Source organism: Siphateles boraxobius, unplaced genomic scaffold, assembly GCF_051911475.1.
Source record: "Siphateles boraxobius isolate OS27281-9 unplaced genomic scaffold, OSU_SipBor_1 24, whole genome shotgun sequence".
In the NCBI taxonomy this organism is placed as follows: Eukaryota; Metazoa; Chordata; class Actinopteri; order Cypriniformes; family Leuciscidae; genus Siphateles; species Siphateles boraxobius.
This window is the reverse complement of record NW_027508855.1, coordinates 14,822,317-14,849,945: the sequence shown is the minus strand read 5'-3', so window position 1 is coordinate 14,849,945 and position 27,629 is coordinate 14,822,317. Positions and strand designations below refer to the sequence as shown.

The 27,629-nt window shown below is 37.9% G+C and overlaps 1 protein-coding gene across 1 annotated transcript in view; it reads left to right on the top strand.

The window, feature by feature from the left end:
* Nucleotides 1-23,784, top strand: part of hk2 (hexokinase 2) — a 77,830-nt gene extending 54,046 nt beyond the window's left edge. The window contains exons 11-18 of the mRNA XM_077241593.1: nucleotides 1,037-1,185; nucleotides 1,763-1,882; nucleotides 4,048-4,143; nucleotides 4,433-4,532; nucleotides 5,658-5,841; nucleotides 8,161-8,316; nucleotides 9,203-9,439; nucleotides 22,116-23,784. Coding sequence (XP_077097708.1) covers nucleotides 1,037-1,185; nucleotides 1,763-1,882; nucleotides 4,048-4,143; nucleotides 4,433-4,532; nucleotides 5,658-5,841; nucleotides 8,161-8,316; nucleotides 9,203-9,439; nucleotides 22,116-22,257 — 1,184 coding nt within the window. The 3' untranslated portion in view covers nucleotides 22,258-23,784. The remainder of the gene's footprint in view (nucleotides 1-1,036; nucleotides 1,186-1,762; nucleotides 1,883-4,047; nucleotides 4,144-4,432; nucleotides 4,533-5,657; nucleotides 5,842-8,160; nucleotides 8,317-9,202; nucleotides 9,440-22,115) is intronic.
* The last annotated feature ends 3,845 nt before the right edge of the window (nucleotides 23,785-27,629 follow it).

The following is a 27,629-nucleotide window of genomic DNA, read 5'->3' as shown; positions in this document are numbered from 1 at the left end:
TGAGTAAAAACTATGAATTTGAGAATGTATTAGTAAGTCAGCCTTTTGGGGTTTGTAAGATTTGTTTTTTAGATAATAAATTGAGAAATTAATATTTTTATTAAGCAAGGATGCATTAAATTGATCGAATTGAGAGTAAAGACATTCTTTTTTAATACAAGAAATATATATTTCAAATAATTGCTGCTCTTTTGACACTTCTATTCATCAAAGTATTTTGAAAAAAATATTAAGCAGCAGTTGATAACTCTGCTTGATGATAATAAATGTTTCTTGCACACTAAATCAGCATAGTAGAATGATTTCTGAAGGATCATGTTACACTGAAGGCTGGGGTAATTATGATGAAAATTCAGCTTTAAAATAGATTTAATATAACACAAATATTACAAATAATACACATTTTATTGTATTTATTGCATATTTATGTATACTTGGCGCAACATGTAATGAAAAAAGAAGCATAATAAGGAGAGTAGTAATTGGCAAGATTTTCATAATAATATCTATTATTTCATAGGAATATTGAAATATAATTTATTTTCCTATTCACTTTTGTTGTCTCCCAAAATTCCTGATAAACGTGATTTAAGTCCTGGTGCCCTGTAACGTGGACATATATGAAATCGATGTCTTGTTTTGTAACAGAAAGTCATAGTTTGATTTGAAACCCCATAACATTTTCCTGAGATGTTTATTTATATGCTGATACAGCTAAAATGCAAGTGAGATGGAGTGACAAGGGAGAATTGTGACTAATCTGAATATAAGACAAAAACTGCTTTGACCACTGCAGGGCATATAAAATAATATATAATAATATATAAACTGGACTGTATGTAAGACCCTGACTGGGATAAGACACAAGTCAATTACCCCTCTATATCTACTCCATATCACCTCTATAATTAGACCGTTCCAAAACTCCTGAGCCTAGTTGAAAAAGCTGATTGGTGTGTGAGTGCACGTCTGAACAAGATGATGTGTGTGTGTGAGAGTCATTTCGGTCTCTGAATCTCTTGTGCATGCCCTACAGAGCGTGGTGACTTTTTGGCACTGGATCTGGGCGGCACAAACTTCAGGGTGCTCTTGGTTCGTGTTCGAAGTGGAAAACGACGGAGTGTGGAGATGCATAATAAGATCTACACTATCCCTCAAGACATTACACAGGGCACCGGCGAGGAGGTACGCCCACTAATCATATTCCACATCATTAAAACCCATTCAAGATGTGAATTTGGTACATGGTGGATTCCTTTCATTTGCAAGTTTTCTTTTTGTATTTTTCTCAACTGAGCTGCTGAATTGAAATGAAAGTGCAGCTCACTTGACAAACTAACACATGATGATATTGTATGTCTTGGATTGCAAGTCAAGCACACTAGAAGTACTATGCACCTAATAAAGATATCCCTTTTTTAGAACCTGAAAAACACTCACCTTTTTGCAATTTATTTGAAAGTGGTTACTGGCAGCACTCGAGTACTACTATCCTGTTGTCTGCTGCATAGTGGTGTATTGTAGGATAGAATGTCACATCCAGACACTTTGCAGCATAACCTGTTCTCTTGTACTCATTTGATTTCCAATTCCATATTGGCATGACATGAATGAAAGTTGTTGTGACAAGTATATGGATAATGGATAATGGACTTTGTACATGAATGATCCTTTGTCTTCACCTACGTATGTGTGTGTCTGTGCCTGTGTCTGTGTGTGTGTGTGTGTGTGTGTGTGTGTGTGTGTGTGTGGTTCTCTGCAGCTGTTTGATCACATTGTGCACTGTATAGCTGACTTCTTGGAGTATATGGGTTTGAAGGGCGCATCCCTGCCTCTTGGTTTCACCTTCTCGTTTCCCTGCCAGCAGACCCGACTGGACCAGGCAAGTAGACACATACACATACTTGTCTATCTAGCTATCCAAATGAGGACAAACCATAGACTGATTTTGTTTCCAAATTAAGTTTAAGTTTAATTAAGTATTTTTGGTGATTTTAACATTGAAAAGTGTATTTTCACGAATAGGGTACAAAATGGATCTTAAACTCTTAAAAATTATGAACAGATAAAAATTGCAGACTTATAAACTTACGTATATAAGTGTGTGTGTGTGTGTGTGTGTGTGTGTGTGTGTGTGTGTGTGTGTATCAGCGGCGAGTGGTGACTTCTTTAACCGGGTATGTCAAAAAAAGTGTCCGATGCAGATACATTGGATAGGTTTATTGTAAGCGAGACGCTCCTGTTCGCTCTATAGTATACAGAGTGTTAGGTACTCTCGTACTCTCATGGCATTTTAATATGTTGGACCTTTTGCGAAAGGGCCATTTGCAAAATATGCTGTATTTTTAAATTCTGCTGGGTGCCACTAGTATCGTAGAAACTACAAACTTCACCCTTAAACTGTACGGCTTATCGGCTGAGGACATACAAAAGACTCAGATTTGAAACAGAGATGACATATTAGAAACACCATGGTAAGTGTCAATTTAAATGTATGTCGGAAGTTTTTTTTTAAATTAAGAATAAAAAAGTATAATATAATAAATATTAGTAGTCTAAAATATATAATAATAATAATAATTCTTCGTTACATTTATATAGCGCTTTTCTGGGTACTCAAAGCGCTTTAGATGGAAGGGGGAATCTCCTCAACCACCACCAATGAGCAGCATCCACCTAGATCAGAGGTCTTCAATCCTGCTCCTGGAGGGCCACTGTCCTGCAGAGTTTAGTTCCAGCTTCAACACACATGCCTTTGTATATTCAAGCGATCCTGAAGAGCTTGATGAGCTGATTCAGGTGTGTTTTGATTAGGGTTGGAACTAAACTCTTCAGGACAGTGGCCCTCCAGGAGCAGGATTGAAGACCTCTGACCTAGATGATGCGACGGCAGCCATATTGTGCCAAAACGCCGACCACACATCAGCTTACTGGTGGAGGAGTGATGCAGCCAATCAGTATACGAGGATGATTAGGAGGCCATGATGGACAAAGGCAAAGGGGCAAATTTGTCCAGGATGCCGGGGCTACACCCCTACTCTTTTTCCAAAGGACATCCTGGGAATTTTAATGACCACAGAGAGTCAGGACCTCGGTTTAACGTCTCATCCGAAGGACGAGTATAAGTAAATATAATTATTATAAATATAAGAATAGTACATTAAAATATAAGTATTCTTTAAAAAACAAGTTGAAATAATGCAATGACTTTAACAAACTCATAGACTATCGATTAACAAAATTTTGATAGTAACAGTAGCCTAGGTCTGTCTTTAACAGTTTATACTGTAAGTTTTAGATAAATCAATTTCCCTGTGGAGAAAAGGAAATACTATGAAAATAGTTTATGATTTTTTTATTTTTTTTATTTAGTTTTGTATCAAATGCTGTGCGCTTTCCATTAATCGAGATCTGGCAGCAACAGCAAAGTTTTCTACTTGGGCGAGCGGTTTTTGGACCGCTTCCCCTGTGCATGAAATCTCCCATATGCCAGCAAAACAAGAACGTGGGACAATGATGACGATACATATCCACCGAGCATAGGCGCCAAAACTCCCCCCCCCCCCCCCCTTTTTTTTTACAGTGATTTTTATTTAAATTCAACATATTATATAAAATTTTGACTTTTGTGAGACTGTAGTTATTTGACGCAGTAGAGGACTTCAAGACCTCTGATGTTAGCCAGCCTAAAATCTTTATTTTAAGTGAATTATATATTAAATTGTAGACAGTGTAATAGGTCTCTCTCTAAAGAACATGGGATTAATTCCTATTTTCACATTTAAAAAAATATAATGGGAGACCAATTTGTACCCTATTCATGGAAAGTTGAAGAGATTTCAAAAATGAGGTTTTATCAGATTTAGCTAACGTCTGGTTGTACTGTTTTTTTTTTTAGAACAACGCTCGCTCTCTCTCTCAAAAAATTGAGCTTAAACTCTTAAAAATTATGAACAGATAAAAGTTGGAAACTTATAAACTTTCAAAAAAAATGTTGTCTACAGTGTTGTCCTGTGTCCACTATATTCCAATATCTCTTCCTCACAGGGTATCCTGATAAAGTGGACAAAGGGCTTCAAGGCTTCAGGCTGCGAGGGAGAGGATGTGGCCACACTGCTGAAAGACGCCATCCATCGCAGTGAGGTCAGCACTATCACTCACCGCTGGTGCTCTACTGCTGCGAGAGCAATTTCTGCAGTTATTAGCCACAATTACCCTGCCTTTTATAGCAAGATGTAATTAGTAGATGTTCAGTCAGATGAGTCGTGTCCTGAATGGCAGTGATGGTGGATTTGCTCTGCCTTGCTGGTAATACTTCTCTCTCTTCTCTCTCTCTCTCTCTCTCTCTCTCTCTCTCTCTCTCTCTCTCTCTCTCTCTCTCTCTCTCTCTCTCTCTCTCTCTCTCTCTCTGTATCTCTTTTATTCCTCAAAGGAATTTGATTTAGATGTGGTTGCTGTGGTGAATGACACTGTGGGGACGATGATGACGTGTGGGTACGAGGACCCACAATGTGAAGTTGGACTCATTGTCGGTGGGTGTGATTTCTTGGCCTATGTGCCCCTGATTAACCTGTTTTTTCTAGATTACTTTAATGTCTCAAAAGGTTTAGTGATTATCTAGTTGGCTCAATAATTATTTGAACAACAAAGTTTTAATTTAAATTCGCATTAGATAATGAAATCTAATGAAATAATAAAGCTAGGTAGCATATAAATCATGCATTTTGCAGAACCAAAACTTTTTTGAGCGATTTTTTGCAATTAGCTTTGAACAACTGGCGTCAAGGTGATTTTTAGAAAATGCTTTAAGTCGGATTCCCTTACTGGTTTGACTATCGCAAAGTGCCCAAATATTCTTTTTTTATTGTTTAAAGCATAACATACTTCTTTTAATTCAAATGTGTGCTTTTGCTATCTTAATTACTAAGCAAGTCAATATTCTGTTCATATTTTTTTTCCAAGAACATTTTTCCAATTCCAAGCTGCGTCAATCTTAATAACTATTATTAATTGTGTATGTAATAATTTATACGTGATTATATAATTGTTAACGATGGCTGGAAGTGAAAAACAGCTTATATTCAGAAGTTTTTTTATTTAGCAGGTTTTCTATTAAAGGTTAAATGGGACAAAAAGTATATTTAACTCGTATATTTAACTGAAAATGTAGCTTTGCTTTCCATTGTATTACTTTCAGCACACTAAGTGCTTCGATACCACAGCAAAACCTACTAGCCTTACTAATAAAGTTCAAACATTATTAAAGGCAAGTGAACAGTCAGTAATACACTAATTACATGCATAGATAAATACTGTATAATAAAGTTATAAATAAAGTAATGTCTAAATGTAGTGTAGTCAGATACAGATATGTAATAATTAGGCCTAAATGTAAAATAACACTATAGTACTCACTGTATGAATTAAATATAGATTAATCTTTGTTAAAGTTGTTTTTTGCTGTCTCATTAACATTAATGACTAAGACAGCAACAGGTATTTATAGGTTGCTGTCACTTTAAGACCGAATGCACAAATCCAATATAATGATACACATCCAATTTCTCTCTCAACTGCACAGCGCCGCTTCAAGTCAAACACACCATTGTGTATCTGTGTACGGCACACTTAAGTGTGTTTCTTTCTTCATCCTATAGGCACAGGGACTAATGCATGCTACATGGAGGAGATGTCAAACATTGAGCTAGTGGATGGAGATGAGGGCCTTATGTGTGTGAACATGGAGTGGGGAGCGTTCGGGGACAGTGGAGAGCTGGATGATGTTTGCACAGAGTTTGATCGAGCTGTGGATGACCAGTCCACTTACCCTGGGAAACAGCGGTGAGAGTTCAAAACTAGATCCCTTTATGCAATGTTGTCAACTTCCAGTCAGAGAAATGTCCACATCTAATGGGGTTTCAGATTTGAGGCCCAGGATGGTGCAGCTCATGTGAAATTCTGCTTTTTTAATCACCCCAGACTTCAGGTTTTTGCATTGGCTTCCAGTCAATCCAACATGAAATAGATTTTTAAATTGCTATTAATAATTTATAGATGACTCAATCAAAATACATTATGGATATGCTTGCAGGATTTAAACCTAATGGACCTCTTAGTTCATTCGATTCAGGTCAGCTTAGTGCATTGGCTAGAGTTTATTTTAAATATGATGAAACAGCGTTTAGCTTCTAAATTGCCCGCAGCTGAAATCAACTTCAAGAGGATCGCAGATGTCAGTGTCCCAGAAGTAGTCAGACTCTAGTCTAAACTTGCATTCTCCATCATAGGAATAGTTTACATATATGTTACATATAGCTACAGTAGATAGAAAATCAATAAGGAAGGAATTCTTGCCACTGTCCTCAAATCACTTTTACAATTGTGCACATTCATACCAAAAGGGAATGAAATATGAGAGTAATGGCATGATTTTTAGTGAAAATGATTTTGGTCTTTTTTTCCGTGTTTACAAACACATGACTATTTGCGTTCCAAGGAAGAAAAAAATTCAGACTTCTTTTTAAAAACATAAATACGAGTAAATTATATTAATTTAGGTGAATTGTCCCTTTAAGATTCTGGAAAAAGTTGGATGGATTGATAAATTGGTCATAAAAGTTGTAGTCGTAGATGTGTGGCCTAAATATTGTCTTGAGATCACCGCAAAGCATCTCAGTCAGGTCGCCAGAAGGCGTATTTTCTTCTGTCAATACCATTCTGTTGTTGGTTTACTCATGTGCTTTGGTTTGTTGTCCTGTTGCATCATTTAGTGTCTGTTTGGATTCATTTGGCAGACAGATGGCCTTACATTCACCTGCCAAATGTCCTGAAAAACTCAGTATTTTTCCATTGGTGATGGCTAGCTGTCTGACCCTGAGGCAGCAAGCAATGTAGCCCCAAACCATTATGGCTCCATTATACTTTATAGTTGGGATGAGGTTTGATGTTGGTTTTCTCTGATGTTTTTGGTACTGAACAGCTAAACTTTGGATTTTATTTTTCAATGTTACTGAAAGAAGTCTCTTATGCTCACCAAGACTGTATTTATTTGACCAAAAATACTGTAAAAACAATATTGTGAAATTTAAAATGGCTTTTTTCTATTTGAATATATTTTACAATGTAATTTATTCATGCCACATATATACATTGAATACATTCATAATGCATAATACATAAAGGCTTGAAGTAGAGTGTTAACATTTTTAGCTTGGTGATTCACATGCATTTTCCATCTTTACACAGTTTGTGCGTTTAACCCCCCCCCCGATTATTAAATTTGTTAAAGCAGACTGTGTTCTTGTGACTTGGATGAAGATCATATAAAACAATTATGAACAGTTCATGCAGAAAAACATGTTAAATCCAAAGGTTCATATACTTTTTCCTGCAACTGCTGTATATATGTTTTTTCTTCTTCTTTTAATTGTTTTTAATCCATTAAATTGTATGTTTTAACTTTTTCAAGGACATTTACCTCATTTTTTTATTCAGTCATTGTAGCCCATCTTCAAGTTAACCTATGGTCTAAATTATTATTATTATTTAATTTGACTTTTATTATCTGTCCTAGTATGTACTGACCCACATAATAAATGTCAGCTTTAGTCATATGTAATTTTTTATATTTGTTTGTATTTGAGCTCCATATCATTATACTAAATTAGAATAGGGAAGCAAGCTTAAATGCCCCTTTTTTATTATTAAAATGTTTTGGTTACGGTGTAACACTAAGTCACTAGGGTAACTAAACCCTAAAACAACTTTTTTTTAGTTAATGATCTGTCAGACTGGGGCTTTATTAATGCTGTTCATTGATTCAAGTAAATTTTTTGACATTTGGGTATAAAGTGTTTTAATTCTACAATATATAGTGTAAAAACGTCTGAGTGACATAAGCAGGCACCAGCTCACCACGCCCTTGGCTACGTGGGTCTCAGGTGCACGTGATTAGTCAGTTACTTTTTTGCCCTGCCACTGTAGTTTCATTGTATGTTACACAAATAGACACTATTTAAAAAGTATAGCCACAAGACTGTTAATGTATTAAATTATACAAATTGCCTTTCCTGTGCAAAGTTGTAGTAATCCAATATTTTCAGCAATATGCATTATTGAGGGACAAGGAATAATTTCCCTGTTTCTTTCTGTCACTTTCAGGTATGAGAAGATGATCAGTGGGATGTATCTTGGAGAGATCGTCAGAAACGTACTCTTGGACTTCACTGCCAAAGGTCTGCTTTTCCGTGGCAAACTTTCAGAGAGACTGAAAACTCGCGGAATCTTCGAGACCAAGTTCCTGTCGCAGATTGAAAGGTAAGAACAGTCCTGCAACAGACTGCATGAATTTTTAACATTGATTTCTGAGCCCCAGGGGCTTCTCTGTTGTAAGCATGCTGATTATGTCCAATATTATTTGATGAGCCTGAGGCATCTTTTATGCTTAATCATAAAGGTAATATTCCAAGTGAGGACCGCCTGCAAATTTTGGTTTGATTTGACAATTCTTGCATATCTATCGCTGTAGTATTTGTATTCCATCACTGTGCCTTGGATTTGGGGGGGAAAAATGCAACCGTAATGTTTGTTAACCTTGATTTAATTAAGCTACTTGTCATGTAGGAGGAGATATGCAATACAATTTGTTCTGTGACTATTGATAATTAATAGATTATTGGGTCGTATTTTTAATTTTTTAATTTTCTTACCTGTGTAATATTGCTTTTTGAGCATGTTAAAGGTCTGCAAAGTTACAAAGCACAAATTCACTCCAAAGAGAGTTATTCTCTACAAGCCCTGTTTTAAAACTTCCTGAAACGCATCGATTGCAGTCTTGAGTTTTCTTCTGAGAATTTTCACGTCACAATATTCCTCATTTAAATAATTCCAAGACAAATTTGAAAAAAGGGCGAGGTCTGTTTGAGTTACGTTACTAGTGTGTTGAAAGAAACTTGTGGTTATGGTAAGGGGTGTGACATTTCTGAAACATGCTCAAAGCGGTTGACCTATCACAACACACTGGTCCAGCCGACATTCAGAAAAAAATTCGCTTTTCAGGAGGGATTTCATAGAGACCAGAACTAAACAGTGTTACAGACAGACTGTGAAGAGAGGTGCTGCAATAATTTACAATATGTGAAAAATGTGTTTTTAGAAAAGAGTCCCTTTTAATCAACATAATTATTCTGTTTCTTTCTCACAGCGATCGTTTGGCACTGAGGCAGGTCCGTTCCATCCTGCAGCACTTGGGCTTGACCAGCAGTACGTGCGACGACAGTATTCTTGTGAAGGAAGTTTGCAGCGTGGTGTCCAGACGGGCGGCCCAGTTGTGCGGAGCTGGTCTGGCTGCTGTGGTGGACAAGATACGGCAGAACCGTGGCCTCGAGCAACTCAACATCACAGTAGGAGTGGACGGCACGCTCTACAAACTCCACCCACAGTGAGTGGCCACACAGCACGATGATGGGATAAGAGCAAAGCAAGACAGTGAATCTCTTTTGCCGCTAATATTTGTCCCTGATTACTTAGTTAAATAAGTGGTATGGGTTGACATTCTACTTGTAGCATGTGGGCTTTTGAGAGGGGCGTACAAGTAAAGGGAGGAAAAAATTGACTCATGTAAGGCAAGAAAAATGTAATTATACTGTACCACAGTAGCCTGAAATGAAAAATTGTCAGTGCCTCATGACGCTTGTTAATGTAGCAGAGGTGTTAAAGCTGAGCCATAAATCACAGGCGTTGACCCTTTTGTGAGGTCTTGAACTAGTAAGAGCTGGGTGAGTAAACCTCACTCCCCTGGCCTGAAGAGGTGCACTAGCGACTGAGGCTAGAGACGCAGGTTCAAATCTCGCCCAGAGTGGGTAGAGTAGGACTGGTTGCATTGGTGCTGTGAACCGGATGGGAGTGAGGTTTAGGGGGGGTGAGTGTAACGGAGGCCAGCTAGTTAGAGCTGTGCGAGTACACCTGACTCCCCTGGCTTCAAAAGGTGAAGGAACAGATTTAATTTAGGCAGAACTATCCCTTTAAATAATGTGCTATATTGTAGTTCCTCTTAGAGTTACTGGCTAACTTACCAAAGCCAGTTTTTACTAGTCAGTGTTTGTTTTGGATCCAGTCTCGGCGACTTCATGCGCTACATGCGCTTCATGAGGCACAAACGCACACGCACTCTCTCTCTCTGCCGTGCGCGCGCTCTACACGGTTTGGAGCACAGTATGTGCGAGCTCTAGATTCCGGGAGATTTGAACTAATTTGCGGGCATCAGGGAGCCGCTATCAATATTGGGGAGACTCCCGGAACTTCCGGGAGACTTGGGATGTCTGTGAGGTGCAGAAAAGGCCCTGAGCTCTAGTTGCGTTTCATTATATAGACAGACCTCATTTCAAATGTAAACATGAGTTCACAGTGGAAATTCAGCTTAATCATTATCCCAGACTTACTAGGGACAGAAGTTGAACCATTTGCTAACAGTGTACATTTGCATTGAGTTAGCGCCTTCTGACCATTTGTCTGTGAGACACACCCTTCTGTGTGCAAGATATTTCTAAACTCTTAAGAATTTTATTAACCCTTTCACACGTAAGTTTAAAATATTCTAACTGACCCCCCAGCGTGAGTTTTTCAAGGCGACCGTTATTTAGAACTTGTCACTTTAATGTTTCCATGGTGACGCGTCATTGCTTGTCACGTGGCACAGCGCAACTACAACACAGTGCTGAATGAATGATGATCTGCTTTTATGTAATTTTTCCTTTTTTATTAAAAATATACACAAATGTATTAGCTATAGCATGAAACACTGATATTCCGATTGTCAAATATGTGCAAGTGGATGTGTTTTGATGTTTAAACACCTTTATAACGATCGCGTTAGTTGAGCTGTATGCGCAATGGGCGGCGCCATATTAGTTTGTTTCACAGTTCAGAGAATCGGATCTGTTGGATTTACAACACGTCAATTCCTCCACTTCTCACGAAATACATGAAAGTAGGTGGCCGGTGAACTGGGAGAAGAATAGGATAAAAAGTAAAGCTACTTACACAACGTGTATCTGATATGAATAAAAGTGTTCTCTTATTATAAAGGAAAGGAAGAAGAATTATTGCCGCTTCCATAGACATCAGTGTGTTTTTTACAAACTCAAAATCATTATTTTGCTAGTAATTATGTGTATTTAAGTGTCTGAAACCTAAAATAAACATTATGTGGTTGAAAACACTCAATAGTTTGATATATGGCAGCACTGAGTGCGCTTGCCTCTGGCTCAGCGCCAGTCAACGCGCGAAAGCACGTTTGAATTTAGCAGTTGATCACGTGATGCACTGACCGTTCTAATCACACCGGTGTGATCGTACGCCCCAGGGACCAGCCAAGACTGATCACACCGGTGTGATCGTACGTGCGAAAGGGTTAAGTTGGCTTAAACTCCCATTGACTTAACATTGCGGAATGTTCAGATTTTCAAACTCCTCAACTGCCAAAAATTCAAATCTAAACTCCTTGAAGCCCTAGACTATATCAAACTGTTCTATATACTATATTCTATATTCTATATACTATATTCTATATTCTATATACTATATGAGCCGTTGAGACTCATTTAAACTAATAAACTCATCTATCTATGACACTTATCTATCTACTCTTAAACTCATAATAAATTAATAAACTCTAAACTTGAACTCTTAGACTCATTTAAACTTATAAACTCATAAACTCATACACTTATAAACTCATGAATTCATACACTTATGAACTCAAACTCATAAATTAATAAACTCTGAACTCTTACTCATTTAAACTTATAAACTCTAAACTCAAACTCGTACACTTATAAACTCATGAATTCATACACTTATGAACTCATGAATTCGTAAACTTATAAACTCATACACTTATAAACTCATGAATTCATACACTTATGAACTCAAACTGATAAATTAATTAACTCTGAACTCTTACTCATCTAAACTTATAAACTCTAAACTCATACAATTATAAACTCATGAATTCATACACTTATGAACTCATGAATTCGTAAACTTATAAACTCATACACTTATAAACTCATGAATTCATACACTTATGAACTCAAACTCATAAATGAATAAACTCAAACTCATAAATGAATAAACTCTGAACTCTTACTCATTTAAACAAACTCTAATCTCATAAACTCGTACACTTATAAACTCATGAATTCATACACTTATGAACTCATGAATTCGTAAACTTATAAACTCATGAATTCATACACTTATGAACTCAAACTCTAGATTATTCTAGATTTATTACTCATAAATTAATAAACTCTGAACTCTTACTCATTTAATCTTATAAACTCTAAACTCATAAACTCGTACACTTATAAACTCATGAATTCATACACTTATGAACTCATGAATTCGTAAACTTATAAACTCATACACTTATAAACTCATGAATTCATACACTTATGAACTCAAACTCATAAATGAATAAACTCAAACTCATAAATGAATAAACTCTGAACCCTTACTGATTTAAACAAACTCTAATCTCATAAACTCGTACACTTATAAACTCCTGAATTCATACACTTATGAACTCATGAATTCATAAACTTATAAACTCATACACTTATAAACTCATGAATTCATACACTTATGAACTCAAACTAACATAGCATCCACTCAGAACACCCTAGCAACCACCCAAAATACCTTACAACACCCTAGCGACACCATAGCAACCACACAAACTAACCTAGAATACCCTAGCAACACCATAGCAACCACCCAGAACATCCTAGCAACTGCCTAGCAACCACCTAGAACACCCTAGCAACCACCCAAAATACCTTAAAACACCCTAGCAACACCATAGCAACAACCCAAAATTACCTAGTACACCCTAGCAACACCATAGCAACCACCCAGAACATCCTAGCAACTGCCTAGCAACCACCCAGAACACCCTAGCAACCACCCAAAATACCCAAGAACACCGTAGCAACACCATAGCAACCACCCAAAATACCCTAGAACACCCAAGCAACCACCCAGAACACCTTAGCAACCCACTAGAAACACCCTAGCAACTTTAAATTACTTCAAACTATACATTAAACTAAACAAAAGGAAGCTGGAGCGCTGCTGGTGTCCCTTGTATCCTCTGGTGCTCTTGGAAGGGTTATATGTTCATAAAAAATTTGAAGTCCAGGCACTCAGTAGGTTACAAAAGTAAAAAAAGCCTTTATTATTTAATTGAGGGCTAAACCATTAAAAAACACCAACGCGTATCGGCCCTCTGGCCTTCATCAGGGTGTTGGTAACAAACAGACAAAATCAAGCAATACTTATAGTTGCATTGGTTTCAGGTCTGCCAGTCTGGCACTTGCAACACAAATTTTTGGTCACTAGAGGCAGTAGTTCGGCTCATGTCTAATGCCAGAAGTTAAATCATACAAGTACAAGGCAAAATAAGAGATCTCCAAGCGGATAAATTGGAGTAACACCACTACAAACATCTAGTGTACTCCACACAATATGTACCAAAAGCCAATAAATGTGAATAGGCTAGTTGCCCATCATCATTCTAATTTCATAGTCAAGATGGTTCTAAAACAACATTGACAAAAAAAAAGAAAAGAAAAAAAAGGCATTGCATTCAAAGACTAGTCAATACACTATGACCATTGAAACACAACAATTACAAAAACGGGGAAAGGTCAAAATCTTCATTAAAACCTGGATGACTAGTGGCCCTCAAAGAATAGATCCAATATGTCTCTCTTTGTTTAAGGCGTTTGATTATATCCTCACCTCTGGCATCAAGGCGAATAGCCTCAATCCCCACTAATCGTAAGGTCGAATCCCTTCCATGTTTAGCGTCTATTTAATGTTTGGCCATTGGATAATTCATATTTCCAGTCCGGATGGCATACCTATACTCAGCTACCCTGTCTCTTAGTCTCCTTTTAGTGAGGCCTACATAAAAACAGCGACAAGTACACTCTAATCGATAAACAACATGGGTGGTATTCCAATTTATAAAACTGTTAACAGTGTAAGTCTTATTACTGGAAACATCCATAAATGTGTCAGTTTTAGCCATATTCTCACAATAATTACAATTGCCGCAAGGAAAATTTCCCTTAGGTTGACGAAGCCAAATTTCACGTTTAGGAGCAGGGAGGTAACTTCTTACTAACTTGTCTTTAATAGTGGGGGCCCTCCTAGAACTGATCCCAGGGGGTTCCGTGAATATTTCCCATAGAGTCGGGTCACATTCAATAATGTTCCAGATTTTCTTTATAATGTTTAATCTGGACAGCCTCCTTACTGTAATGAGTGACAAAGTAGGGTTTCTGAGTTGACAATCTTTTGGGTCTAGACTGAAGCAGGTTCTTCCTTTCAAGTGATTGGGCTCTATTATGAGCTTGAATGAGAGTTTGTGTTTGATAACCTCTTTCACGAAAACGCCGCTGCATATCCATGGATTGATTTTGGATATGCTGATCTGAATCACATATACGCCTTAGTCTCTGGATCTGTCCAAAGGGTATGTTATCAATAAGCCATGGGGGATGAAAGCTATTTGCATGCAGTAAGGTATTACGATTTGTTGCCTTTCTGAAAATTGATGTGTGCAAGAATCCCTCATTATCCTTTGAGATCCATAGATCCAGAAAGTTTATGGGGTGTAAGTCGTAGTCCAGAATACATTTAAGGTTCTCATTTAGACTGTTTACATAAACATGAAAGTCTACAAGTTCTATTTCTAAGCCTGAGAACATCAGAATCACATCATCAATATATCTACTCCACCACAAGATTTTATCTTTAAAAGGGTTATCTTGAGAGAATATATAGCGCTCCTCCCACAAGCCTAAAAACAGATTAGCATAATGGGGAGCAAAACAAGCACCCATTGCAGTCCCCTTTTCCTGTCTGTACAAATTGTCTTGAAAGAGAAAGATGTTATATTCTTTAAAGTCCACTCAGTAAGTTGCACTATAAAGTCACTGGGAGGCATCAAATGTTCAGGTCTGGATGAGAGATAGTGTTTCAAACCCTCTAGACCCTCGTCATGTACAATATTACTATACATTAAACTACTTTAAACTAATTCAAACTTTAAACTAATTTAAACTTCAAACTACTTTAAAATATAAACTAATTTCAACTTCAAACTACTTTAAAATTCAAACTAATTTAAACTTTAAACTAATTTAAACTTCTTCAAACTTATTGGTCCAAACTTTCACAAGCCAACTTAAAGTTTGTCTCGACGAACTTTTTCAGGTTACCTTTTGGTTTACTTCTTTGGGAATGAGACATTTGTACCAGTCGCACTGAGACATTTCAAATGATACCAAACATGTATAAAACTGTATGATAATTGTTCACAATAAAACCATATATATTTTGGATACATTTTAGATGATTTCAGCATGAGGGAAAAGAAGTGGGGAAGAATGGGGGGTCAAGGTAAAAGATGTAGATTAGAATGATTCTGGGGTGAGACTCGCGTCTCGAATGGTGCACAAGAGTTAGTTCAAATGGTAATTGACTTTTTCTCAGAGAGAACCCTCTCTTACAGTTCTTCCAGTTTTTCCAGTCTTACACACACTTGTAATTTATTGTCAATTTATAGACTTTCAGCTGTTTGCACTGAACAAATGAAACAAAAGTAATTGAGATAGCTCAACACAAAAAATATTGTGTTTCCCCAAATTCAACTAAAAATGCAACTTTTAAGTACTTCTACACTGCGGTCTCAAATTATTCAACCCCTTCATGGGAAGCATCTTTAGTAATTAGAACACCCATTTGCTGTTATGACCTACTGCAAATGAGATGTATAACCAGACACCAGCTTTTGGCAGCTTTTCTGAGGAATCTTAGCCCTCATGAGCAATAGCCTCCAGTTCAGTAATGTTCTTGGGTTTGCGTGCTACAACCGCTGCCTTCAAATCCCACCAGATGTTTTATATGGGGTTCAAGTCAGGTGACTGATGGCCACTGTAGACTCTTCCAGGACATCTTCTGCAACCAAGCCTTGGTGGAATTTGAGGTATGCTTGGGATCATTGTCCTTTTGGAAGATCCAAATTACGCCCAAGCTTCAGCTTCCTCACTGACAGCATGATGTTTTTCCTAGGATTTCCAGATACATTTTGCCTTCCACATCATTCTTAACTGTAGACAGAGTGTTCTGAATATGCTTCATTCTTCTTCCTCCAGACATACCGCTGATCCATAGGACCGAAAAGTTCCAGTTTTGTTTAATCGCTCTACAGAACAGAATTCCCAAACTTCTGTGGCTTATTTGTATAATTTTTTAGCACTTTTCTTGTGCTTTTGGGTGAGTAGTGGTGTACGTATTGGAGTTCTGGCATGGAAACCGCATGCGTTTAGTACACGCCTTACTGTGCAAGATGAAAACTCAATGACGGTTGCCAATAAGTCTTGCTGCAGGTCTTTTGCAGTCTGTGTGGTCGAACCTTTGTGATGACGTCATCACCAGAGTGCCATTACAGTGCGCCTCAGTGAGTGTTAAATGTTGTCATAATTAGTATGTCTAGTACATTATTTAAGCGCTTTGTTTACAGTTCATTACATCATCCCGGGTACACTCAGCCATGGACATTAGCAACTTGATAAGACATAAATTTAGTAATATCATGTAAGTTCCATTTCTTTGACTGTTTACTGTTAGCACTTGCTGAAGTGTAATAATCACAAGGAGTCTAGTGGTTTTTACAGACTGTTTATTGGTAATTTAAAAGATGCAGCTCTGTGGTATTGTTTTGTGCTTACCTGTTGATTCTGCTGTGCCCTGCTCGTTCTGGTAGTGCACGTATCCCGGAACGCGCTTATAATAGTAGCGGTCATACCATTTTGCATAACCAGGGGGCAACATATGTGGGGATTGTGATGTTTGTTCTGTTTAATGTATGTTGGTAACAGTTACTTTGCTTAAAGCTGCACTCATTGTATTTGGGCTGTGGAAAAGAAGTGGTTGTTTTAATGTCATTGATGTAATGGGCATTATTAGAATAAGGCTACCCTACACAAATGATTCTTCCCATTTCCGTTTGGCGGGAAGATTGCTTATTTAACCAGAGTGTTCCGTTGATTAAGGAGGGTTGGTGGTTTGCTCTGTCACTAGAGCACAGCAGTATGTGAGTCCTACTGTAGATGGGGGGCTGTTCCTTTTCCTTTGTATTTAATCTGCAAAGGGTATGGCGCTATGTTTTTTTTTAAATTATTTTTATTAAGTTGTACTACCCTTTAATCCCGGATTACCCTTGGATTGTTAATAAATAATATCTTTTTGCACCGGAATCCATCTTGGCATGCCATGCCTTCCTACTAATGGTCGAACTACAGCACCTGGGGCTTTGGACAGTCACAAAGGCTATCCTTTGTGATACAGTCACTCAAGGATTTTTCTGAACTGGTCTTCTCAGAAATCTGGTTGCAGCCATTGATAGCTTCCTTTTTCTTCCCCGTCCAGGTAGTGTAACCACTGTTCCTTTAACTTTGAGCTTGTGAACTATGCTTCCAATGGTGTCTCTAGGGACCTCTAATGTCTTTGCTATCTTTTTGTATCCTGTTCCTTGTTTTTGAAAGGCGACCAGTGGCTGATTTAGCAAATTGGGGGCCCAAGGCGAAGGTATGTATGGGGCCCCCCCATCCGATTTTTAAAAGTGACCAAAAAAAAATAATGTACCGACTGAATGGTGCATAGGCAGGTAAAGCTAATCTATGGTGAAGTAAAAGTTGGATAGGAGAAAAAAAACCATTTCCTTTAAACCCTGCATACACTTCTTTACTCCAAAATGAAGATGGAAAGCAGAGAACACACAAAGTGTAGCACTACACAAACTAATAGTCACGATGGAGCCCAACAGAGAATAAGGTTTCAGATAACACCTGTCTTTGCCAAAATGCCTGGAAAACCAGCACTGTTTATTGTTTTTTGAATCAAATCAATATCAATATAACCAGCAAAACAAGTAACCCCCCACAAACAGTCATATACTTAGCAAAACAACACAAACAGCCATATACAAATACGGCCAAGATGAATAATTGACTAATTGTATGTGTGAGTGAGTGAGTGAGGTTGCAATTGGCATTGCACTTGAGATTGACATTTCAAACATTCTACAAACAAAACCATGTGTGTGTGTGTGTGTGTGTGTCTGAGTGAGTGTGTGTCTGAATGAATGAGCGGGCGGCAAGAACGTGATGTTCTCTTCATTGTCTTGGTTAACGTTATCCTCACCTAGCAACACTTCAGAGTTAGCTGTAGCAGCGGTATGTTCAACAGTTTGGACGTTGTTGTTCCTGTCTGTATTCCCAACAATAGCCGTAAAAAAGTTTGTCATCATTGGCAGCGTTGCCAAATACTTATGAGCGGCTTTTTTCTTTTATTTGAGCCGCTTGGGAAAATTTTGTTTCATTTTTGCGCACCGTTACGGACTAGTCCATTTCATTGTGAAAGTAGGGGGTGTATGTGTAGGGACAGATAACCATGAACTGGACATTTTAACTACTACTTCAACGTTTTAACGTATTTCTTAAGAATATCAATAAAATTCACCATGCTTCTGAAGCGTTTGTAAGACTGGAAAAACTGGAAGGACTTTAAGAGAGGGCCACTCTCTGAGAAAACAAAGGAAATTAACATTTGAACTCCCCCTCATGCACTATTGCGACGAAGGTCTCACCTCCCTCATCCTAATCTACATTTCTCTCCCCCATTCTTCATCCTGGCAGAGATCATCCAAACTCACACAAGAATGTAACTGGTTAAATGTGAATGATTATCATCAAGGTTTATACATGTTTTGTATTATTTGAAATGTCTCTGTGTGACTGGTACAAATGTCTCATTCCCAAAGAAGTAAACCAAAAGGTAATGAAGTTCTTATGAAGTTTAGAAATATCTTCCACACCCTCCAATACTGGAGGGTGTGTCTTTGAGTTAACACCTTCTGACAATCTGACTGAATGATGTTTAGATTTGAAATGAGGTCTGGGTATCCACCTTATTCTGCTCTAAACAATGCGCACCGCCATGACGACGACTCCGGTTGCCTATTTCCGGTTCGTACTGTATTAGCAGTGAGAGAATGAGTTCAGGCTCTACATGTGCTGTTTTTGGTTGTTTTAACAATTCAAAGAAGATAAAAAACGTTTTAGAAACTGGGTGCTTTGAGCATAAGATAAAAAGGAGAGAATGCCTATGTCCGGTTCGTATCAGCTACATTCAATGCCAGAGAGTAGACGTTTTTGGTTAGCTGCGCTAAAACTGAAGCATGCAACGAAAAAGATGTACGTTACCAGTAGGGATGGGCATTTCAAGCAAAAATAATATTCGAAGATCGCTGGATATTATTCAATTATTATTCGAAAATCGCACCCCTCCTACACACCAGAGCACGTGAGCAAAGCGGAGTGGTGTGATGCTTAAATATAAGTTTTTAAAAAAACTAAACATACGTTTTATATTTAAGTTTCACAATATAATGTTTTTATTTATTTATTTCATCTATGTTGATTACATGAAAAGGGAACCGCATGAGATGAGTCAGATGATCATAAGATGCCCAATATCGGAAAACATTTGGAATTGCTCAGACATGATTTTATTAAGTTTTGTTTTGTAGAAAGCCTTTCTTTAAAGTGAATTTTGTTTAGTATAAATTGTATCTTCATTTTTATCAATGTTTTATCAACAAATTGCCTGGAATAATAAATAAGAAGCAAATATAGTAGATATACTGGACACGGAGGCGCCAGTGCGTGAACTGGAGCGCGTCTTATTAATCAACGAAACTCTGCGTATAAGTGACTTGCCTCACATACCTGAGAAGTATATCTATAGAAAGCTTGAAATGTGTACTTTTTAACAAAATAATTAAAAACGAGCAGAAATGGGCTGCTCTCTGCTTAGGTTAATTCGTATGAAGTGTGCATTTCTCTCTATAGGCCCGTTCACTACTGCGAAGATGGCGAGTCAGCATCATCAAATTTATTTTTGCAGTCGACACTTACAGAAAACACTAGTTATTAATAAACAATTCAAATGTTTAATGCATAATCATTACTTTTACCGTTTTTTTTGTGGCAAGCTTATGCGTGCGTTGAGATGCAGAATAGGCAATATTACGAAAACGCTCATTATGGTTTAGCATTCTCTCCCTTATAGAATACATAACTTCCAACCCAACTTCAGTCATGCACGGGCAGGAGCAGCCCTACTTATTTCACATATTTTCTAACAAGCACATCACTGCGGCGTTCTGAGCAAGCGGCGCCTAATCTTCATAAAGCTTTGGACCGGAAAAGGACAACCGGCTTCCTGTTCAAACCCGATATGAATCATGGGTAAATTCACTAACCAGGAAAAAGGTGGATATAATGAAACGCTGCGAGAGCTCAGGGCCTTTTTCTATATCAGCCTCACGCATTTCTTGTCCGGTAAACTTTTTCCTCTTTGTTCTAGAGCATTTGGTGTTTTGCATTGATTATCCTTGAATTGATTATGAAATTATAATGATACATTTACCTGACATATTAAATTGTGACATTTGATTATCCTAATTGACTTTGACATTATTTTCATTCAAGAGTTTAAATGAATAGTAAAAGATTCGCTCACATTTAATGATGCACAGATATCATTAAAGTCTTTTCATTTATGGAGTCAGATGAAATAACGAGAAAATACATATGAGAAAATGTATTGCATTTAACCAAAAATACTTTGCCGCGAGAAAAGACAGTAACACGCAAAGACCTTCACCGCTAATTCGAATACCACCATTGGATCGAGTTAGACGGCCTTACACGTTCATGATGATAAGGGGCTTTTTCTTTTCTTTTTTTCTTTTTTCTTTTTGAGGTTGGTCGGGGGCTCCCCTACTACAACCGCTGGTAGGTGGCCCCAAGGAGCCGCCTACCTATGCCTCTTTGTTAAGACCGCCACTGAAGGCGACGATACCTTCTCAACTTTTTGGACCATTCTTTTGACTTAGTCATATTTCTAACATGCAGTCAAACGTGACATTCAACAAACCTAGGCCCTGTCCACGCGAACATGGGTATTTTCAAAATTTGCGGTTTGGCCGTTTGTCCACACGCAAACGCAGTATCAGATCACTGAAACCTAACATTTATGAATACGTATGAAAACTCCTGCAAGGGTGAAGATTTTCAGAAACTCCAGTTGCAGTGTTGTCGTGTAGCCTCGAAACCGGAGATTTTGGCTTGTGATGTCGGAGTGCGTGCTGTTATCTCCTTTGTTTGACATCAGATTATGCGATGCTATCTCCTTTGTTTACATGAGGCGAGTCTATGCCCTGGTGGACGTAGCCAAAATATTGCTGCTAATAGGGCTTATAACGTATGCAGAGACATGCACAGTTCTCCCATTATATTGCGGAACAGAGACGTAAGAATGCAATACTACTCAGGTCACTGAGTATGACAACTTCTGATTGGGCAACATGGCTTTTCGTTTAGGGTTATATCGCTATCTGTTGGTTTAGGATGCTCTTGACAGCGCTTCAAAGTGTGTTTTTGCGTTTTCATGTGGACGGAGGAAAACTCTGTTCATAAAAAGAACCCTGTGTACATGTAGATTAGACCCTAGCCAGTTCACATATTTCATGCGTTCTAGCTCAAGCACACTTGGCGCACCTAATGAAGTCCTTGATGAGTTGCATCAGGTTGCAATGGGGGTTGAATAATTTTGATTTGTGTGTGTGTGTGTATGTGTGTGTGTGTGTGTGTGTGTGTGTGTGTGTGTATACAGTATTCTTCCTTGTGCAATGTCAGTAGTTTAACAATTTGATGGAAATGTCAATGACTGTATACTGTCAAGATTTCGATCAAATGACTACAAAAACAGCCTAAACCTCGCTGGAGGAATGTACTGTGCTTTTAAACATTGTTTTAAAAAGTTGTAAACTTTAAAAGTCGAAAAGTACAGATTTTTTTAATGTACTATGCTATGGAAAAAAAAATAAAAAAAATAAATGCACAAAAGAGTAGATTTTGCCCATATTCAGATTTCCTCATTCAGATGTTCTGTTGTCTCCTCTTTTATCTCATCAGCTTTGCCACCATCATGCGGGAGACCTTAAGAGACCTGGCACCCAACTGTGAGGTCACTCTTGTCCAATCAGAAGATGGCAGCGGAAAAGGTGCTGCCCTCATCACGGCTGTGGCTTGTCGATTAAGAGATGCGGGAAAGTAGTGACTGAACGGAATAATATAAAGGGGAAAAGATAAAATTACGTACTGAGCTTCCAGATTTTTTTCTCTTATTTCCTGTGCAACAATGTGACCTTACTGAAACAACACTCCTGTCTGTACAAGAATGTATTTTATTTATTTTTTTCTTTTTTTTTTGTGTGCTTGTTTTGCTTTAGGTCATTCATTGCAAGGGCTTGGAATGTGCCGTTGGGGGGTTGTTTGTAGAAAAGGGAATATCAAGCAGAATAAAAACAAAGAACTAATCTAGATCCTCTTGCAGATATATATATTATCATATTGTTACTGATTTGAAAAAAGCACAAATAGATTTTATTCACCTTGTGATCCATGCATGTGATTAAAGGAATAATGGTGGAATAATGGTAAATGAAGTAGGTGAGTAAACAGAATTATTTTTGGGTGGACTGTTCCTTTAAATACATTTATTGATGATTCTCAAGTGAGGATGTTCTTCAGTTTATCTTAATTTGTGTCGTGCTGCTCTTCCTGTTACTAAAGCACTGTCCCTGCTGCAACTAGACTGAGTTGAACCTAATCTCATTAGTTTTCTGAACAGGTCCAGTGCTTGTTTGAGGAAAGCTGTCAGGTGAGGTGTTTTTTAAGAGCTAACTTGTGAGCTGGAAAATTGACTTTAAGTGCTGGACTGTAAGTTATGTGTAGTGACCAAACTGAATTTGGTTTTTATAATATCTAGGTCTACTAAAATGTGCATGCAATCCAAAACATACAAACCGAAGTATATTATCTTGCTCTCTTCTTTAAAAAAAAGCACAATATACTGTAAATTGCATTGGCACTTTTTGGGCTGGGAATGACAGGTGAAATTATCACCGTTAGATGTCAAGGGAGACTCACACTGTGAAAATGAATGCATCAAATTGTGTCTTTTCTTGCAGCCCTGGTGGGATATTTATTATTGATGAATGTTGCCATTGCTGATCAGACCTGTGCATCACAGTTTATCATGTTGTGGATAATGTCAGGGTATGAGGTGTAATTTTCTCACAGCAAATATTGAACGAGTGCCATTTTGTTAGACTGTCAGTAATGAAATTTCTGCGAACTTTTAGTCTAGAAATCAAATTAGATCAAGTTTGTCAATTAATTTTTATATGATTTCACTTATTTATCTCCTTGATTGAATTGGTTGTAGGTTTGATTCTTTTTACAGTGTAATTTCTGCAAATTCACTCACAAATTCTTTCACACAAGAATGGTACCAGACAATAAAGACTAACATCACTGATTAGCACCGATATAGTGCATTACCAATTGAAGTGGCCTACTACAAACTGTTAGGTTATCTATTCTTGTAAGTAATTGCAGTCTGCACACAAAGGCATATCAGAAATATAAATATCCCTCAGAGAATATCCCTTGAGAATTGTTTTTTTCTAGCTGAGCACTGAGGCTCTGGGGAAATAATTCAATTCAATTCACATTTATTTGTATAGTTGTATATTGTACTTTAACAATGTAATAATTAAAGGCAGAAACAATGAGCTCATTGAAGTAATGAATGCTTGTTTGTTAACAAATGGCTGCACTGATGTGATCAAAAATATAATAAAAAGGTAATATTGTGAACTAATGTCACAATTAAAAAAAATTAAAAATACACCCAATTACAATTTTAATATATAAAAATTGTATATACAGGTGAAACTCGAAAAATTTGAATATCGTGCAACAGTTCATGCATTTCAGTAATTCAAATTAAAAGGTGAAACTAATATATTTAGTATATATAACTATATACATATGCATGATTATACTTTTCAGAGGGCAGACATTTCTGTATTTAAATTCCTTTTTTTTTATTGATCTCATGTAATATTCTAATTTTCTGAGATTTTTAATTTGGGGGTTTCATAAACTATAAGCCATAATCATCAAAATTATAACTTTTACCAATATTCTAATTTTTCGAGTTTCACCTGTATACAATAGAATATATATATATATATATATATATATATATATATATATATATATATTTTTTTTTTTTTTTTTTCAGTATCAATATTCCAGTCTTCAGTGTCTTGATCCTTCAAAAACAGTTGTACTGCTTGATATTTTTGTCAGGACCACTATCGTCAAATACGATTGACAATTAGCATACAGTTTAGATTGCCTGTGTGGTTCCGTTCTGCGCAAGAACTCCCTGCGCATCCATGCAGCCTAGCATGGATAAGAGCAGCAATAACCCCCCAAAACAAAACCATATGCCAATATCCCCCAAATCCAACTGACAGCGCAATTCTGGATGCTTTTGCAGTTACCTGAGTGAGCCAAGGCAACAAGCATGTTGCCAATACCTGAAAAGCTTGAGCAACAGCATCTTACCAACAAAACCGGAAAGCCTTAAGCATCAAGTATGTTGCCCTTACCTGGCTGACCTACACGAGTATGTTGCCAATACCCGCATCAGCTATAGCAAAAAGCATGTTGTCAATACCCAAAATGCTTATGCAGTAAACATGCATATTGCCATGAATGACATGCCGTCTGAAATGAAGAAGTGTAAATTGAGATATCAAAATGAATCAGCTGCTTGTTTGTGGTTGTATATCCTGAGTCCAGTTCCAGTTTCTTTTGAGTGATGACTGTAAGCTAGAGATGAGAGATGGAGATTTCCTTTTCAATTATCCTTTTTATTGGAAATACGTCACAATACTAGGTTATGTTGGTGGAAATTTCCAGTTCACACAGAATTAAGCAACACATGTCATTAATACAGCTGGATGGTTTAATGCAACAAGTGTGAATCTGATACTTAGGCACAAATATGTAGGTTTTAGGGCTGGGAAAAGATTAATCGCGATTAATCGCATCCAAATTAAAAGTTTGTGTTTACATTATATATATGTGTGCACTGTGTATAATTATTTTGTATATATGTAAATACACACACATGCATGTATATATTTAAGAAATATTTGCATGTATATACTGTATATATTTATTTATAATTTATATTATATATAAATATAATTTTTGATATATATTATTTTTTATATGTATACATGCATGTGTGTGTATTTATATATACAGAATAATTATACACAGTGCACACACATATATTATGTAAACACAAAGTTTTATTTTGGATGTGATTAATCGCGATTAATTCGCAGGATTAACATCCTGATGTTAGCGGCATATGTTGAGCACTATAGATCTAATTTAATGGGGGAAGCCTCACCCCAACTGGAGCAAGCAAGGACACATTGCAAAAAGCATGTTGCTGTAGCCAATTTACCAGTAGTATGGGATCTACTGGGGGAAGCTTACACCCATAGCGGCAGCAAAATCTGATACAACAAGCATGTTGTATAATCATGGAACTGTTGCTAAAAGGTTGGTAGGGGAAGCATACACCATGCAGCACTAGCTCAGATGCAGTGCGCAGCTAAGCTATTAATACAGTGTGCTACCTAACATGATTTCTGCTCCTTTCGTACTGATTCCATTGGCTGTGGAGGTGAAGATGACGACTCCCATGATTCCTTACTCCTCAGGACCATCAAGCTATGATGTTGTTAGTGTTGAAAAACAGACCTCTGCGGTAAATGTACCTACTGTGTATTTTTCATAAGTATGTTACCGATAATCTAGATGGCTTTAGCCACAAACGTGCTAACTTCAACACAGCATGTTGCAATAATCAAAAAGAATAAAGAGCGAGCTTTTTTCCAATGCAACCGGAAAAGCCTAAAACAACGCTTGATTGCCACAGCATGTTGCTTCAGACAGTATGCGCTATAATACGAAAACCCTAAGTAACAAGCACATATTCAATAACATTTCCACTAGCAAGCAACCACCGTACAGTACTGAGCAATGTTGCTAAAACCTGATAAACTTAGCACAGCATGTGATGATGACACCAGATATAAACCTAAAACACAGCCATGTTTCAATAGCCACTAGATGGCCTTTAGAACAAGCAGTGTTTCAATAAAATACAGGTTAGATATCCTTTACAAAAATCACATATATACAGTAATACAGTATAGCTTTAAAGAACACCGTGTTTCCAAAAACTAGATAGACCAAGTGTGTCCAATACCCGAGAGGATCTACTGTACGCTGAATTGACTCAACTGAATAGTGACTGTTTACCATTTCTTCATAGAGCTGTGCCACAGCCAGTGGCGGATCTAGAAAATTTTACATGGGGGGGCAAAGGGGTGGCAAGAGGTCTTGGCAGGGTGACAGGGGCAGACAGTGGGAATCCCTATATGTGAATTGCTTTAACAAAACAAACACAAAAACAAAGTATTATTGTTTAATCATGCCCTTACACACTACAAAGGTTTTTAATTCACAACAGGAATAAGCCCAGTGCAGTGTTCAAACATAACTAAACGTCTCGGTTACGTATGTAACCCTCGTTCCCTGAGTAGGGAACGGAGACTTTACGTCGGATGACGACGAATGGGGTTTCGCTTAGAAAGCCTATCAACTTTGAGTATTACAAAACGAGCCAATGGCAAAGAAATGCCAGGGGTCTGCGGAATTTGCATGACGTAACTCCGCCCCACCTCGTGGGTATAAAAGGAGGACACCGGCAACAGGCAGATATGTTTCTTCGCTGAGGAGCCAAGACTGAGCTCAGGCGATCCCCGCGGTACAGCGGAAAGTGGCAGGCAGACGTAACGTCTCCGTTCCCTACTCAGGGACGAGGGTTACATACGTAACCGAGACGTTCCCTTTCGTTGTCACTCCGAGTTACGTCGGATGACAACGAATGGGGTTACCAGTCTAATCACGCCACCTTCTCAGCTGTCTTCCAGTGCCCTGCGTAAATCTGAGATCCCTGTCGTGAGACTGGCACGGACGAAGGACTCCTATTTAGCACAGGAATACCAAGGTACACTGGGGAGCATATCCCAAAGTTTAGGGGAAATATGCAATTACTGCCAACCCAGAGGGGGGAACTTAGAGAATACACATATGACCCGAAGGAGACATATGGAGAACACTGGGGTGTCCAGCCGCAGGTGGAATATTTCAACCCCAGGGGTGGCAAGGTGGCTTGCCAAGGGAAAGTGAAGACACCTGAGCGGGTCCGGTACTAGCTGGTTGAAGCGAGTAGACGAGAGGACACTGGCTCCACTCGGAGATTATAGAATCTGGCGAATGTGTTAGGTGTCGCCCAGCCTGCAGCTCTGCAGATGTCTGTTAGCGAGGCGCCATGCGCTCGAGCCCAAGAGGATGCCACACTCCGGGTGGAGTGGGCAGTCACACTAAGGGGGCACGGTCGACCTTGCTGCTGGTATGCCAAAGCAATGGCGTCCACTATCCAGTGAGACAACCTTTGCTTTGAGAGAGCCTTTCCCTTCAGCT